The sequence below is a fragment of the Saccostrea echinata genome, unplaced genomic scaffold (genome assembly GCF_033153115.1).
Source record: "Saccostrea echinata isolate AGI-Se365-2 ecotype Australia unplaced genomic scaffold, CSIRO_AGI_Sech_v1 ptg000030l, whole genome shotgun sequence".
NCBI classification, from domain to species: Eukaryota; Metazoa; Mollusca; class Bivalvia; order Ostreida; family Ostreidae; genus Saccostrea; species Saccostrea echinata.
Genome location: NW_026889779.1, coordinates 24,664,638 through 24,679,675, shown reverse-complemented (window position 1 = coordinate 24,679,675; position 15,038 = coordinate 24,664,638). Strand labels below are relative to the sequence as shown.

Genomic DNA, 15,038 nt, shown 5'->3' with positions numbered 1-15,038 from the left:
GTATCTAGTTATTATTATTATTCTTTTTTTCTACTTTCTTCTCCGGTACTTTTTTGTCCGGGAGTGTTCTCATAGAACCACTCATCCGATTGACATGAAACCTTTTTAGGGTTAATAGGCATGTTGTGTAGGTGTTCGGAATGAAGGTCATTTTGCGCGCACATGCATGCACGTGCGCGCGCGTGCAATGAGTGAAATGACTGATATACTTGATGAAGCCGTAACTTTTATATTTCTTGATGAATTGCTTTGAAACTCAAAATATAAAGATATATTAGTAGTCTAGACAAGATAACATGGTCAAATTAGCGTGAACTCACGCGCATGCACGTGCGCTCTACTCTGATTGGCTGATACAAAAATCTTAATAATTTCCTTGTTTTTTGACAAAATACTTTGAATTTTAGAATATAAGTATATATTATAAGGTGCTTCAACATGTTATATAGGAAATTTCTTGAAAACACGCGCATGCAGGTGTGCTGCAATCTGATTGGTTGAAACTTTAAATGTCTATAACTCCCTTGGTTTTCAACAAAACAGGATGAAATTTACGACATGGATAGGCACATAGAGCTCCTACATTATGATACTATCAAAATTGAATGCAAGGCCATGCATTCGCTTATGCTGATTGGCTAATACTTAAAGGGTTACATCTCTCTTATTTTTCAATGAAATTCTTTAATATTTAACACAAATGTATGATTGTGAGACACTATAAGAAAATTAATGTGAAAAATGTAAAAAAAAAAAAAAAAAAAAAAAAAAAACAAAACAAAAAAACAAAAAAACAACAACAACAAAAAAACAAACAAAAAAAAACATGTGCAAGCACATGCGCTGAAATTTGATTGGCTAATACCCATATGGCTATATTGGAGTAGTTTTCCAATGAAATACCCTTAAAAATAAAGTGTCCATCTATATTACAAAAGTATTGTCTAATTTATTGAAGCTTGTAGGGAATGGGGCATCATTAGGGATTGGGGAGCCGTTTGGGGAACATCTGTAACGGTTCCCGTTACAATTAGCACTAGTATAAACTTGATCTCTATTTAAACAAACATTTGAGCAACTTGTTTCAATTTGGAGGTGAAAAAAGGTCAGTAGAACCAACGAGCACCTAGTTTAAAATATTCCAGTGTGGTACTGTTTTTTAGCAATCGCATCTTCTCGGAACTTTCCGGCAAGCTCGGTAAACATATCCGAGGTTGCGGCGGTTTTCCGAACTTGCCGGAAAAATCAATGAAGGTAGATTAGAAAAGCTAGGTATTCATTACAATTTTAGTAATATCAGTCTTCGGCGTTTTATAAGACCTGAGTAACTGTTACTTTTTGTTCATTTACGTGCAGGATAGACAACAAAACCCGAAACTTCAGATCATATGTATTTTCAGACGACAAAAACTAAACTGACATGTCTTTCCGACATACTCTGAAAAGATTTTTTTCCGAGCTTGCCGAAATTATCCAGGAAGGTGGTATCACTGTGAGGAAAGCTAGATGTCTAGAATCTTGGCATTATATGACCTAAGTTTTTCTTGTACTTTTATGTGTAGGTTAGACAATAAATAAAAAAAAAATTCAGAATCCGGGTCTAGACTGGTATTGCCTGTCTCTAACGTATGAAATGTATATCGCACATATCAGACAGGAAAGGCTAGTTTAAATTCTGATCATATCTATATTTGTATGACAAAACGAAATTGTTATTGCACAGTCTATCTACAGTAGTTTCCCAGAATGCCCGACTGTGAAGTCGAGCATGCGTATTCCAGAAATATAGACTAACGTAGTTGCTAGCGCTCGAGAGCGCTAGCAACAATACTAGTCCACTACCGGCAAGTGTAATCTGGTTCCCATTAAAAATTGAAAATGCTGTAATTCTGTCAAAAAATCATTGAAGCGGAACATAATGCAAACTTGATCTGTGACTCATCAAGATACACTCACATACCAAAAATCAACTCAATATCTGCAAACGTTTGGAAAAAAAGTGTGGAAAACCCTTAAAAATTAGAAAGATTGTAATTCCATCAAAAATCAATGAAGCAGAACAAATTAAAAACTTGATCTGTAATTCATCAATACACACTAACATACCAAAATCAGCTTAATATTTGCAAGCGTTTAGAAAAAAGTGCGGAAAACCAAGTGGGACAGAGTGACAGAGGGACAGCTAGGCGGACAGTTTGACAGACAGACGGACGGGCAGACTCAGAGGAAACCTATCGTCCCCTCCGGTTTCAATTTATTTTATTAGTCCCCTACCGGTGAAGCCGGAGGGGACTATAGGTTTCCTCTGAGTATGTCCGTCCGTCCGTCTGTCGGTCTGTCTGTCCCACTTGGTTTTCCGCACTTTTTTCCTTAACACTTGCAGATATTGATGAGCTGATTTTTGGCATGTGAGTGTATCTTGATGAGTTACAGATCAAGTTTGCATTTCGTTCCGCTTCAGTGCTTTTTGATGGAATTACGACCTTTTCATTTTTTCAGGGTTTTCCATATTTTTTCTAAACGTTTGCAGATATTGAGCTGATTTTTGGTATGTGACTTTACCTTGATGAGTTATAGATGAAGTTTGCATTTCGTTCCGCTTCATTGATTTTTGACGGAATTATGGCATTATCAATTTTTAACGGGAATCAGATTACACTTGCCGGTAGGGGACTAGTATTGCTAATGCAATACTCTCAGAATGCTTGTTCTTGTTGAAAGGGCAGATTACTCTATTTGCATAAATGTACCACAAAATTAGAACTCTTTAGAGGGGGGTATACTGTTTTACCCTTATGTGTCTGTCTGTCTGTCCGTCTGTCTGTGTGTCTGTCTGTCTGCCTGTCCGTAACAAAATTTTCGTCACAGTTTTCTCAGCAACTAGTCATCGCAGATGCTTGAAATTTTAGCACACTCTTTGTTTAGGCATGCCATATTGTGGGATTCATTTTTGTACGAATCTGATGTCAACTTCTTGTTCATTCTTGTGTCTGTCCATAACTGAACTTGTGTACATTCATGTCAAAGCGGGGGTATTACTAGTGAGCATTGGCTCACAGACTTCTTGTTTTTTTTCAAATTCTTTTGAATGCCATTTAAACATTGAATTGTGAAGTGTAGATACATGTAGTATTACATGTACTGCAATAATTATTTTCGATAGGTCTTTCTTTGTTAACACGATAAAATGCACTATTCCATCCTAAAATGTTTTCAACTATGAAAACATTTTTACACCTTCTTCTGTGCCAACCCCAAAGTTGCGGGGTATTATTATCATAGTTTACAACTGATTATACGTCAAACGTATACGACAAATGTTTATTAAAATTAATTAAAATTAATAATAGTAATTGGCTATATGTTGACTTATAGCTTTGAGTTTTCCACCTGTACACTGATGATTAACTGTGTCTCGAACTTGATTCTAATTGATTTTCATGGTCAAATTTTAAGAGTCAAGTACACACTTAAAGATAAAAAATTGTGAGTGAAATAAAATTGTTTAAATATTGTTGTTTTTTATGGTAGGATGGTCCAAATACAGTATACAATGCGTACCTCTTAAACCCTGAGAAGTTTATTGTGAGTAAATCTTGATTATAAGGCATAGGTACAGTCATAGATGTAGTGTGTGTCATACGCAGGTACAGTTGTGGATGTTGTTTATAAGGCACAGGTACAGTCATGGATGTAGAATAAAGTATGTATATATGCACAGGTACAGCCGTGGATGTTGTTTATAAGGCACAGGTACATTCATGGATGTAGAATAAAGTATGTATATATGCACAGCTAGGTACAGTCGTGGATGTTGTTTATAAGGCACAGGTACAGTCATGGATGTAGAATAAAGTGTGTGTACTGTACAAGTACAGTCGTGGATGTTGTTTATAAGGCACAGATACAGTCAGGGATGTAGAATAAACTGTGTGCACTGCACAGGTACAGTCGTGGATGTTGTTTATAAGGCACAGGTACAGTCATGGACGTAGAATAAAGTGTGTGTACGGGACAGGTACAGTCATGGATGTTGTTTATAAGGCACAGGCACAGTCATGGATGTTGTTTATAAAGTACAGGTACAGTCGTGGATGTTGTTTATAAGGCACAGGTACAGTCGTGGATGTTGTTTATAAGGCACAGGTACAGTCATGGATGTAGAAGAAAGTGTGTGTACTGGACAGGTACAGTCGTGGATGTTGTTTATAATTCACAGGTACAGTCATGGATGTTGTTTATAAGGCACAGGTACAGTTGTGGATGTTGTTTATAAGGTACAGGTAAAGTCAGGGATGTTGTTTATAAGGCACAGGTACAGTTGTGGATGTTGTTTATAAGGCACATAAGGCACAGGTACAGTCATGGATGCATAGTAAGATGTGTGTACTGGATAGGTACAGTCGTGGATGTTGTTTATAAGGCACAGGTACAGTCAGGGATGTAGAATAAAGTGTGTGTACTGCACAGGTACGGTCGTGGATGTTGTTTATAAGGCACAGGTACAGTCATGGATATAGAATAAAGTGTGTGTATATGCACAGGTACAGTCATGGATGTTGTTTATAAGGCACAGGTACATTCATGGATGTAGAATAAAGTATGTATATATGCACAGGTACAGTCGTGGAAGTTGTTTATAAGGCACAGGTACAGTCATGGATGTAGAATAAAGTGTGTGTACTGTACAAGTACAGTCGTGGATGTTGTTTATAAGGCACAGATACAGTCAGGGATGTAGAATAAAGTGTGTGTACTGCACAGGTACAGTCGTGGATGTTGTTTATAAGGCACAGGTACAGTCATGGATGTAGAATAAAGTGTGTGTACTGGACAGGTACAGTCATGGATGTTGTTTATAAGGCACAGGTACAGTCATGGATGTTGTTTATAAGGCACAGGTACAGTCGTGGATGTTGTTTATAAGGCACAGGTACAGTCTTGGATGTTGTTTATAAGGCACAGGTACAGTCATGGATGTAGAATAAAGTGTGTGTACTGGACAGGTACAGTCGTGGATGTTGTTTATAATGCACAGGTACAGTCATGGATGTAGAATAAAGTGTGTGTACTGGACAGGTACAGTCATTGATGTTGTTTATAAGGCACAGGTACAGTCATGGATGTTATTTATAAGGTACAGGTACAGGTACAGTCGTGGATGTTGTTTATAAGGCACAGGTACAGTCATGGATGTAGAATAAAGTATGTATATATGCACAGGTACAGTTGTGGATGTTGTTTATAAGGCACAAGTACAGTCATGGATATAGAATAAAGTGTGTGTACTGGACAGATACAGTCGTGGATGTTGTTTATAAGGCACAGGTACAGTCATGGATCTAGAATAAAGTGTGTGTACTGGACAGGTACAGTCATGGATGTTGTTTATAAGCACAGGCACAGTCATGGATGTAGAATAAAGTGTGTGTACTGGACAGGTACAGTTGTGGATGTTGTCAATCAGACTCCGGTACAGTCATGGTGTACAATTTCTAGAGTTGTCAGGACAGGTACAGTTGTGGATGTTGCATCCCAAGAAATTCCTTACGATTTTCTTTGAGCTAAACACAATAAGGGTGCTATTAACGCTATTCACCGATATTCCCTATAGATTGATTCCAGACAATTGATTGCAGAATCTTAGAGAGGCGGATCTAATAAGAATATTTACTTATACAAATATTTTCTTCGGATGTTATCGATGATTATAGCATTAATTTCCTAGCATGTTTCATTTTAAATTCATCATTGTCATTGAGCACGTAGGATATTGAAATCATGCCCCCAGCCCCCCCCCCCCAAAAAAAATTAAAGACCTGGCTCATATTGTACTCTGAACATAAAGCTTTAAATTCAAATCTGTAAAAGTTTTGGATCCTTCCCTTATCACTGCTGACATCGTTTGTCTCGGTATCACTGTCATGGGTAATATAAAGATTAGCGTTAATTGCGCTTTGATTGAATTCAGTCTAAATTTAAATCGGAGAAAATCCACAGAATTTTTTGTTGTGGATGTTATTAATCAAGCGCGGGTTGAGTCAGCAGTAGTGTGTATGTACGGCACAGGTACAGTCGCAGATGGTGTATATCAGGCACAGGTATACAGTCATAGATATACAAAATTTAGGCATAGTCAAGTTTACAATTATTTTCCGCGATATATTCACTAAGCCAGTTATCGTTACCGTTTTGGAGATTACAGCCTTCCATAAAGTAGATTTATTTAAAATCAGAAATTTTCTTTCCTCCATATTAACACATTTCGTATTTTCATTAAAAAATAATCCATACTTTATTAACAACATATAGTTTAATATGTTGAACAATCCGGAAAATCTTGCTCTGACATTCCGTTTTTGATATTAGTGAGCAGGTACAGTCATGGATGTCCGGTACCAGCAGTGCCGAGTACAGTTGCGGATGTTAGCTGACAGACCCCACTCTAGGGAACCGGTAGCAGCATCCGGTTCACCATTCGAATAGTCAATAGGGAATAGGGAATATCCTTCTAACTTCTGATTGCCTCATAAACTAAATACTATGCTAACTATATGGAGCATTGCAAGTGAGTTGAAATGTTGCTATTTAAAAAACGAATATATTGCATGAAGTTTTACTCTTCTCCCTCTGTTATGAATAAAAACATTAAAATACAAGACAACTTAATATATAAATAAATTTTAATGCGGTTATGTATGGAATCCGGATAGGGTCATGCAGTTCACTATCGCATCATCGCACCATCGAGGTTTGAGTCGATAGTGCGATGACACGATAATGCGATGACGATGAAGCGATGGTGCGATAACGATGAAGCGATGGTGCGATAGCGCGATGGCGATGATGCGATGGCACGACAATGCGATGACGATGATGCGATGGTACGATGAAGCGATAGCGCGATGACGCGATGGCACGATAGCGATGATGCGATGGTGCGATAGCGATGATGCGATGGCGCGATAGTGATGACGCGATGCTATATCGTGACATCGTTATTGCTTTATCGCACTATCGTCATCGTGTCATCGCACCATCGCTCTATCGACTAGTACTTTCTATAACCGGATAACATTCCCAGCAGTCATTGCACAACATGGCGTTTGTTGACGAAAAGATTCAAGAATATTTCTTCAACGGATACGATAATAAAGAAATCATATTCCTTCTATGGAGTAATTATGGTGTGAAAATAAGGTAGGTATTATTAATTGTCAGAAGTTATGATAATATAAGTACCTGTATAGGCTAATATTTTCTCTAAGAGTAATAAAGGTACTATACATTAAATTTGTAGTCTCATTCAAAGATTGTTTATATGCGTGTTCTACTTGTATGTATATATCTGTTATTTAGTGATTGAAGTTAAAATCTCCCATTTTAAGATACAGTATATTTTATGCATTATTTTTTAAAATAATTAAGCTGTAGACATTTGAAAAGACGCATGACCAGACTTAATTTGAGAAGACGGAGATCATACAATGTGGATATGGCAATAAGGGCTATTCAGGTAATATTGCTTGTGTTTTATTTCATCTTTCTTTTTTGATAGATTGATCAAATCTAGAAAAATCGTCAGTAACATCTACATTTTGATGATAGCTCATTATTTTTAGTTAACTCATACAAATGTTAAAAATTTCATATGATTTACATATATTCTACTCAAAGGAAGAAATGATGTTCAGTGGACAGACTCTTGGGTGTCGTTCGATGAAACGAAGGCTTCTTCAGAAACATGGCATCTTTATAGGAAGGTATATTATCTTATTATGATTAATAAAGAGAATTCAAACGATGTGCCTATTGCTTATAATGAGTTTTATATAAATAAGATATTTAGAATAATTTCATTGAATTTATTTTTTTTTTGTTAAAATGTAATGGTTAGATTTAAAATGGTTGATGATTAATTATATATATATACTGTTCCAGGGATAACATGTGTTTATTGAGAATAATCGATCCTGATGGAGTTGATCTAAGAGCAAGTCACTGCTTGACAAGAAGAATGTATCTAAGCAACTATTAATCTAAATGATCAAATTCCTATCCTTTCAGATTTTCAAGACGAATACTATGGCTTAAAGTTGCAAAAACAAACAATGACTCTTTTGTTGTACATTGTAGCATCATATTTCTTGAAATACCTGGAGGAAATAAATAGTTGAGTATATAATTTTTACAAATCAATGATAAATATATTCCTGAAACTGTAAATGCAGTTTAATTTTCACAAGTTAATTTTCTACTAAGTAACATTCTAAATACATTATTTTGTATTGATACAGAATAAATACACATAAAATGCATTATTTTGTAAAAAATATTTACTTGAACAAAGAAACCATATTTGTCTCAGTTCATGGTAGTATGAGTTTTCCAATACATAGGTGCTCCAAGGTGTGTGAGACTTGATGCTGGAACTGAGAATATATACATTGAGGGCATTCAAAAATCCTTCCGTTGGTACGATAATGATGACATGTGTGGAGAAAAGAGTTTATCAAAGGAAGATCAATGTCTAACCAGGTATGAATATGAAGTTGTTTTTTAAATAACAATATGATTTAGTAACTTATGTTGTATAAACAAATCAGATGAGTTTAATAACCTTCTAAAATCTGCACACCTAGGACTGAGTTCCAATTCCAGTTAACACTCCTGCAGTAGAAGTTAGAGTAATTTGCCCTTTGATTTGAAAATTGGGGGGGGGGGGGACTTGATCAAATCTGAATGGTCTACTACTCCAATCACAGTCAATTCAGTTAGTCCCAACTTAAGGACATACATAACGTAGTTTGAACTTTATTGTCTATTTCCCTGGAGTTGAAGAGTAACAATACTTAAAAGAACTGTGTGCTAAACTTTAATGTCCATATTTTCTGTTGTACACTTCTTCTTCAACAATTTTGGGTAAACAAAACATTTAGAATATATGTTTAGTTATTTTTGTATATTTTTCTTTGCATTATACAAGAATTTTCATCATTTGATATCTTTTTAAAACCCCTGGTAATGCATGCTAATTTTTTGTCTATGAACATCTGATGACACTATAATCTTAAATTAAGAATATCTTGAAAAATTATCAGTAGGTAAGGTATGTTGCGTATGTCCTTAATATAAGATCAAATAACTGAAGTAATTGAATACTTTAAAAATTTGTATGTGTAATCCTCATTTAAGTTTCTTTTCAAACTCTCTACTTTTCTGAACATTTTTCCTGAGGGAAAATAGATCAACTGATTATTTTCACTATTACTTTTCAAAGACCAAAATAATTCTTCATATTATTATCTTTCATAGGCGTCATTGTGTAATCTGATACCACAGATAATTTTAGAAATAATAAGTTTTGCAAACTTCATACTTTCATTATTTGCATCCGTTTCATTTAATAGAGTTCAAGGTGACACAGTTCTTTTTATAGTATTAGTTATACTACAGAGCCATCGGGGGGGGGGGGGAGATGCAATTGCAACCCCTGAAAACACCAATATTTTGTTTAAAGTTTTGCTATTTATTTGTTTATTTCATATTTGAAAAAAAAAATGACCCCCAGAATGCAACAGACTTGTATGCATTTTTATTATAAATTTTCTGACCCAGGGGAGGGATAACCCTCCCATACCCCTCTCCATCCCCCTTTCTAGAAACCTGTTGTCAAATATTTGAAAATGAAGTCAGTTTAATGATTTAAAATATCTCTGCACATAATTTGATATACATATTATTGTTTCTGTATCATTATGAAATTAATATATGACTAATTTATGTGATTGTTTTATGCCCCTATGATTAAAGATTCGGGGTCCTTATCCATATAGCTTTGGGTCTGTCTGTATTTTTATCTGCAAAGACTTTAATGCACCAACATTTTTTGACCTAATGACCTTGACCATAGGGTTCGACCTACTTATGAAAAAACTTTAATTTTGGACATAACTTCTGAATGGTTGATGTTAGAGATTTCGTATTTCTCAAGTGTATTTCTTGTAAAAAAAAAAAAACTGTCTTGGAGTTTAACCTACTTTTGTAAAACTTTGACCTTGGCCATAACTTTGAACGGTTGATCCTAGGGAAGTTGTGTATTCCTTGTGAATGTACCAACATTTGTACTCAATAACCTTGAAGTTTGACCTACTTTTGAAAAATCAGCCTTCAGTTTTTCAAAAACACATTTTGATTTAAGAGAATTGAACGCTGGTGGAGAACACTGAGAGAGATGGGCATCTCCTTCTGGATAGACTTGTTCAAAGACATGGAAGACCAAGGGATGTTCTCATCAGCAAATAACGAGCACATGTAAGAAGAGAAATAAATTCTTTATTTATACTTTAAAAAATTAAGAATTTACGCATTTATAACCTATTATGATATTTCTGCATGTTACCTAAATCCTTATGACTTAGACTAAACCAACCATTTATAAGTGTTTTTCTAATTAAAGAAATATTAAGAAATATAAACATTTTTTTACAGGAAAAATTTCACCCTAATTTTTTTTCTTGTTTTCAAAATTGACCTTTAAAATTTACCAATTTAGAGAATGCCTTCGCTTCTGTTTTATGAAAATCATCCAACAAGAACTTGATCAAATAAAAACAGAATGGAATAACCATTACATCAGAGCACAAAGACGCTATGATGATGATGGAAATCTCCCAGGAAAACCAGAAATGATGTTTTTCCACCCTAAAATTTTTGGTATTTTTCCTAGCAAAGATTTGTCTAATCACTAACTTTAATTTGAATATTTTTCTGTGTTTACCTTTCTCCTTCGATACCTTGGTTGTTTTTCAGTACTCAAATTTAAAACAGTATCAACACATCATGACTTCATTTTTTTATGTACAGGTGCAATAGATTATAAATTTCCAGTGGATATTCATGACGTGCTAGAGTTTCAAAGACTATTTCCTAGTCCAAGCTCGACAGGATGTTGGGAGGACTATGCAGCATACTTTGATCATTTGCTTTTGGAGGGTGGGAGAATTGTTCCAAACACCACTGAGAAGGCCATGGAGGCTTTGAAGTACTTGGTTGAAAAGTTGTAAAATCCAAATTAAGATTAGAGAATAAATCATCACCTGATGTTTCACTTGACTTTTTTTCAATTTTCATGAAAAATATTGTACACTAATCATCAAAGTGTATGAATTAAAAGTCACAAACAGAAATTATTACTATGTTTATTGGGTCACCATACATGCCACATTCATTAGAACAACTATTAATGAAAATTGCAAAATGAGGATATAAGGAAAGCAAACTGCTCTGAGAAAAACTTTTTTGGCATACAGATGCAACAATCTAGAATTTAAAATTCAAAAGCATGCTTACTACCACAAATACACCAAATATCAATTAATATTCCCATACAAAAAAGTCTTTTTGTATTATCTTTCCCTGAAGAAATACTCCTCATATGATTATCAATGTCCTTTAGTATTATCTTTCCCTTAAGAAATACTCTTATTCGTTAATATGACTATCATTGCCATTATTGAGTTTAAAAATTAATTGAATGAAAACTTTCAAAACATAGATATAGCATTGAATACATAAAGTTATTTTCTTAAGCAAGATGGAATCCCCCCCCCCCCCCAAGTGATTGCCAACTACATTTTTCTGTGAAATTCCTCAGGGGGTTCTCCCCTAGATATTTCCAACAAAAGATCGCAGGTATGTGCACTTGGCAAACAGGCAGGGTCTTCCACAAATTTAATTTCAAGCTTTTTGTGAAATCCTAGTGGAGGGATTGTTTCAGCTCCAGTCCAAAACGCCAAGAGCATGTTTAGATTAATTTTAGATGTACCTTCTGAAAGAAAAGGAAAATAAAGAGATGAGTTAGAAATACATGTCAAGTAGTATAGAAGTTGCAAATTTTGACTAAGAAAAGCATTATTGCCTCTTAAGGTCAACTTGCATTTACGTGTACCTTACCAACTATTTTCCAGGATATTCCTAATTTAAAATTATAGAGTCTCATCAGGTGTTTTAAGACAAAAAAAAAACAGCATACATTACCAGGAGTTTTCAAAAGATGTAATATGATGAAAATCATTGTATTTTCTCAAAGAAAAAAATAACAAAAATATAGTGTTAGCTGGTATTTCCTCAACATTTGCTTCAGAGGAGGTAACGGCATTTACAGGCATCATTAAATTGTGCAAAGGTTTTTCAATTATTGAACTCTTAATTAAATCAACAAGGGAATAAGAAAATAAAATTCCAACACTATGTTGTGTATGTCCTTAAGCTCATAAAAGTAATGTCAGCAAATATTCTGTATAATTGGCATTCTGGTGAATTCAAGAAATAAAATTAATACTTTGAACAAGAAACCTGAATTCTGTTTATTAATCATAATAAGATAATATACCTTCCTATAAAGATGCCATGTTTCTGAAGAAGTCTTCGTTTCATCGAACGACACCCAAGAATCTGTCCACTGAACATCATTTCTTCCTTTGAGTAGAATATATGTAAATCATATGAAATTTTTAACATTTGTATGAGTTAACTAAAAATAATGAGCTATCATCAAAATGTAGATGATACTGACGATTTTTCTAGATTTGATCAATCTATCAAAAAAGAAAGATGAAATAAAACACAAGCAATATAACCTGAATAGCCCTTATTGCCATATCCACATTGTATGATCTCCGTCTTCTCAAATTAAGTCTGGTCATGCGCCTTTTCAAATGTCTACAGCTTAATTATTTTAAAAAATAATGCATAAAATATATCTTAAAATGGGAGATTTTAACTTCAATCACTATTTCTTAAATAACAGATATATACATACAAGTAGAACACGCACATAAACAATCTTTGAATGAGACTATAAATTTAATGTATAGTAACTTTATTACTCTTAGAGAAAATATTAGCATATACAGGTACTTATATTATCATAACTTATGACAATTAATAATACCTACCTTATTTTCACACCATAATTACTCCATAGAAGGAATATGATTTCTTTATTATCTTTTCGTCAACAAACGCCATGTTGTGCAATGACTGCTGGGAATGTTATCCGGTTATAGAAAGTACTAGTCGATAGAGCGATGGTGCGATGACACGATGACGATAGTGCGATAAAGCAATAACGATGTCACGATATAGCATCGCGTCATCACTATCGCGCCATCGCATCATCGCTATCGCACCATCGCATCATCGCTATCGTGCCATCGCGTCATCGCGCTATCGCTTCATCGTACCATCGCATCATCGTCATCGCATTGTCGTGCCATCGCATCATCGCCATCGCGCTATCGCACCATCGCTTCATCGTTATCGCACCATCGCTTCATCGTCATCGCATTATCGCGTCATCGCACTATCGACCCAAACCTCGATGGTGCGATGATGCGATAGTGAACTGCATGGCCCTATCCGGATTCCATAGTTATGGCTTAAATATTACGTGCTATGTGTATTAAGAAGAAACAATTTATATCATCATAATATAACAAGTTTGGCTTTCCAGAAAGCCTGAAATGTCATCTCTTTGGCTTCATTAATGTCACAGAATAAACAGTGGAATGTTATATTATTTTCTCAGCTATTAGAGGCAGTAGCATCGCTTTTGAAAAAATGGGGGGTGGAGGACAAAAAAAATAATCGACGATTTATCTGAACAATCAAGGGGACAAGGGGAAAAAGGGGCTATCCAAACTCAACATTTTCATTTCTTGGAAGGGAATGAGGGATTACAACTTTTCCGACAAACATATTTTAAATTATAATACATTCTCATGGGATGATTTGACGTACCATACTGCAACAAAAGGTTAAAGAGGGGTCAAGGGTGCGCCTCTTCAATGTTTGGTGCTATATATGTGCCTGTATTTTTTTACCTGTTGTAAATATGCTTTATTCGGTTTAAATATATTTTGTATAATGTCTGTAAAAAATTCTAACCACTGAGAAATATTCGTAAGAATTATTTAAAGTCATATATTGCGGGGGTTTTTTTTTTCATAAGTTCAGACTACCTAAATTAAAAAGATCTTTCTATTTGTTTTATTACTTTATATAAAAATAGGACTTTTCTATAAATTACACAATTTAAATCAATCACGTTTCAAAGATATTAGAAATTTAAAACAAAAACCGATTTATTTACCGATTCAGATTTTAAATTAACAGACACAGTTTTTTTTTAATCAGTCGAACTATGGAAACATGAGGTTATTCAAGTTCAAAATCGGTGAAAATTTTAATTTCAACGTAAATGACATACCGGGGTATATCATGTTTAGCTACACCCAATCTCGAGTTTTTATTTTTTAGCTCAGATACGCCATGTATAGCTTTAACAATTATTCCGAAAGAAGATGGATAAAAACTAAGCGTTCCTTTTGACTTTAGTTCTTAGCCGCCTACTACGGCAGCAAAGAAGTTTTAAAGCGCCAACTTAAATTAATCTGAACCTGAATTAATTCTCAAGACTTTCCTTATTTTCCTTAATCGTATCCTCTGAAGTGATTTGGCCATCGAGCCACTGGGATTTGATTGATTATCGAGCCACTTTGAATATCAAATGAAAAATTGAGATATTCCTGCATCATGCCCTTCTGCTGCCCATGCAGATTCATGTTCTAACACTATATTATGTATAATATAAGTACATGTTCATGTATACGCTCCTGTGAAAAAATCATGCATAAAGGTAATAAAATTGAAACGTTACCATTTAAGATTAAGTATTAACACACCGAAAAGAACCCCTATCTACCAACATCGATTTTATAGGCTGTTCCATGAGACACACATTTAAAATTTAAAATTTTGGCTTTATTTCAAGAATACGAGGAATGTTTTTTTTTACCTTTTCTCATTGACAAAAAACGCAAATTAGAATTGCATAAAGAAAATTATAACAGTTGCTTTGTTTATTAATTCTTAAAATCTGGCCCAGGTGAAGAAAACTACCTTTTCTTATACTTTTCTACAGGGGTAAATTTAAATAAAAAAGAATAAAGTGCACACATCCGACAAAATACTCA

General features: G+C 34.5%; 1 protein-coding gene across 1 annotated transcript; it reads left to right on the top strand.

Annotated features, from left to right (window-relative positions):
• The first annotated feature begins 8,143 nt into the window (after window positions 1-8,143).
• LOC133196071 (uncharacterized) lies at window positions 8,144-11,066 on the top strand. The gene is made up of 5 exons (XM_061332018.1): window positions 8,144-8,172; window positions 8,400-8,538; window positions 10,202-10,314; window positions 10,556-10,716; window positions 10,867-11,066. Exons 2-5 carry the CDS (start codon window positions 8,527-8,529, stop codon window positions 11,064-11,066), a joined length of 486 nt encoding a protein of 161 aa, XP_061188002.1. The 5' UTR covers window positions 8,144-8,172; window positions 8,400-8,526.
• The last annotated feature ends 3,972 nt before the right edge of the window (window positions 11,067-15,038 follow it).

Excerpts from the sequence above, each read along its gene's own strand:
- LOC133196071 (XM_061332018.1), top strand. Across the intron at positions 10,315-10,555 it reads TCAGCAAATAACGAGCACAT|AGAATGCCTTCGCTTCTGTT; the intron begins GTAAGAAGAGAA and ends TTACCAATTTAG. Across the intron at positions 10,717-10,866 it reads TTTCCACCCTAAAATTTTTG|GTGCAATAGATTATAAATTT; the intron begins GTATTTTTCCTA and ends TTTTATGTACAG.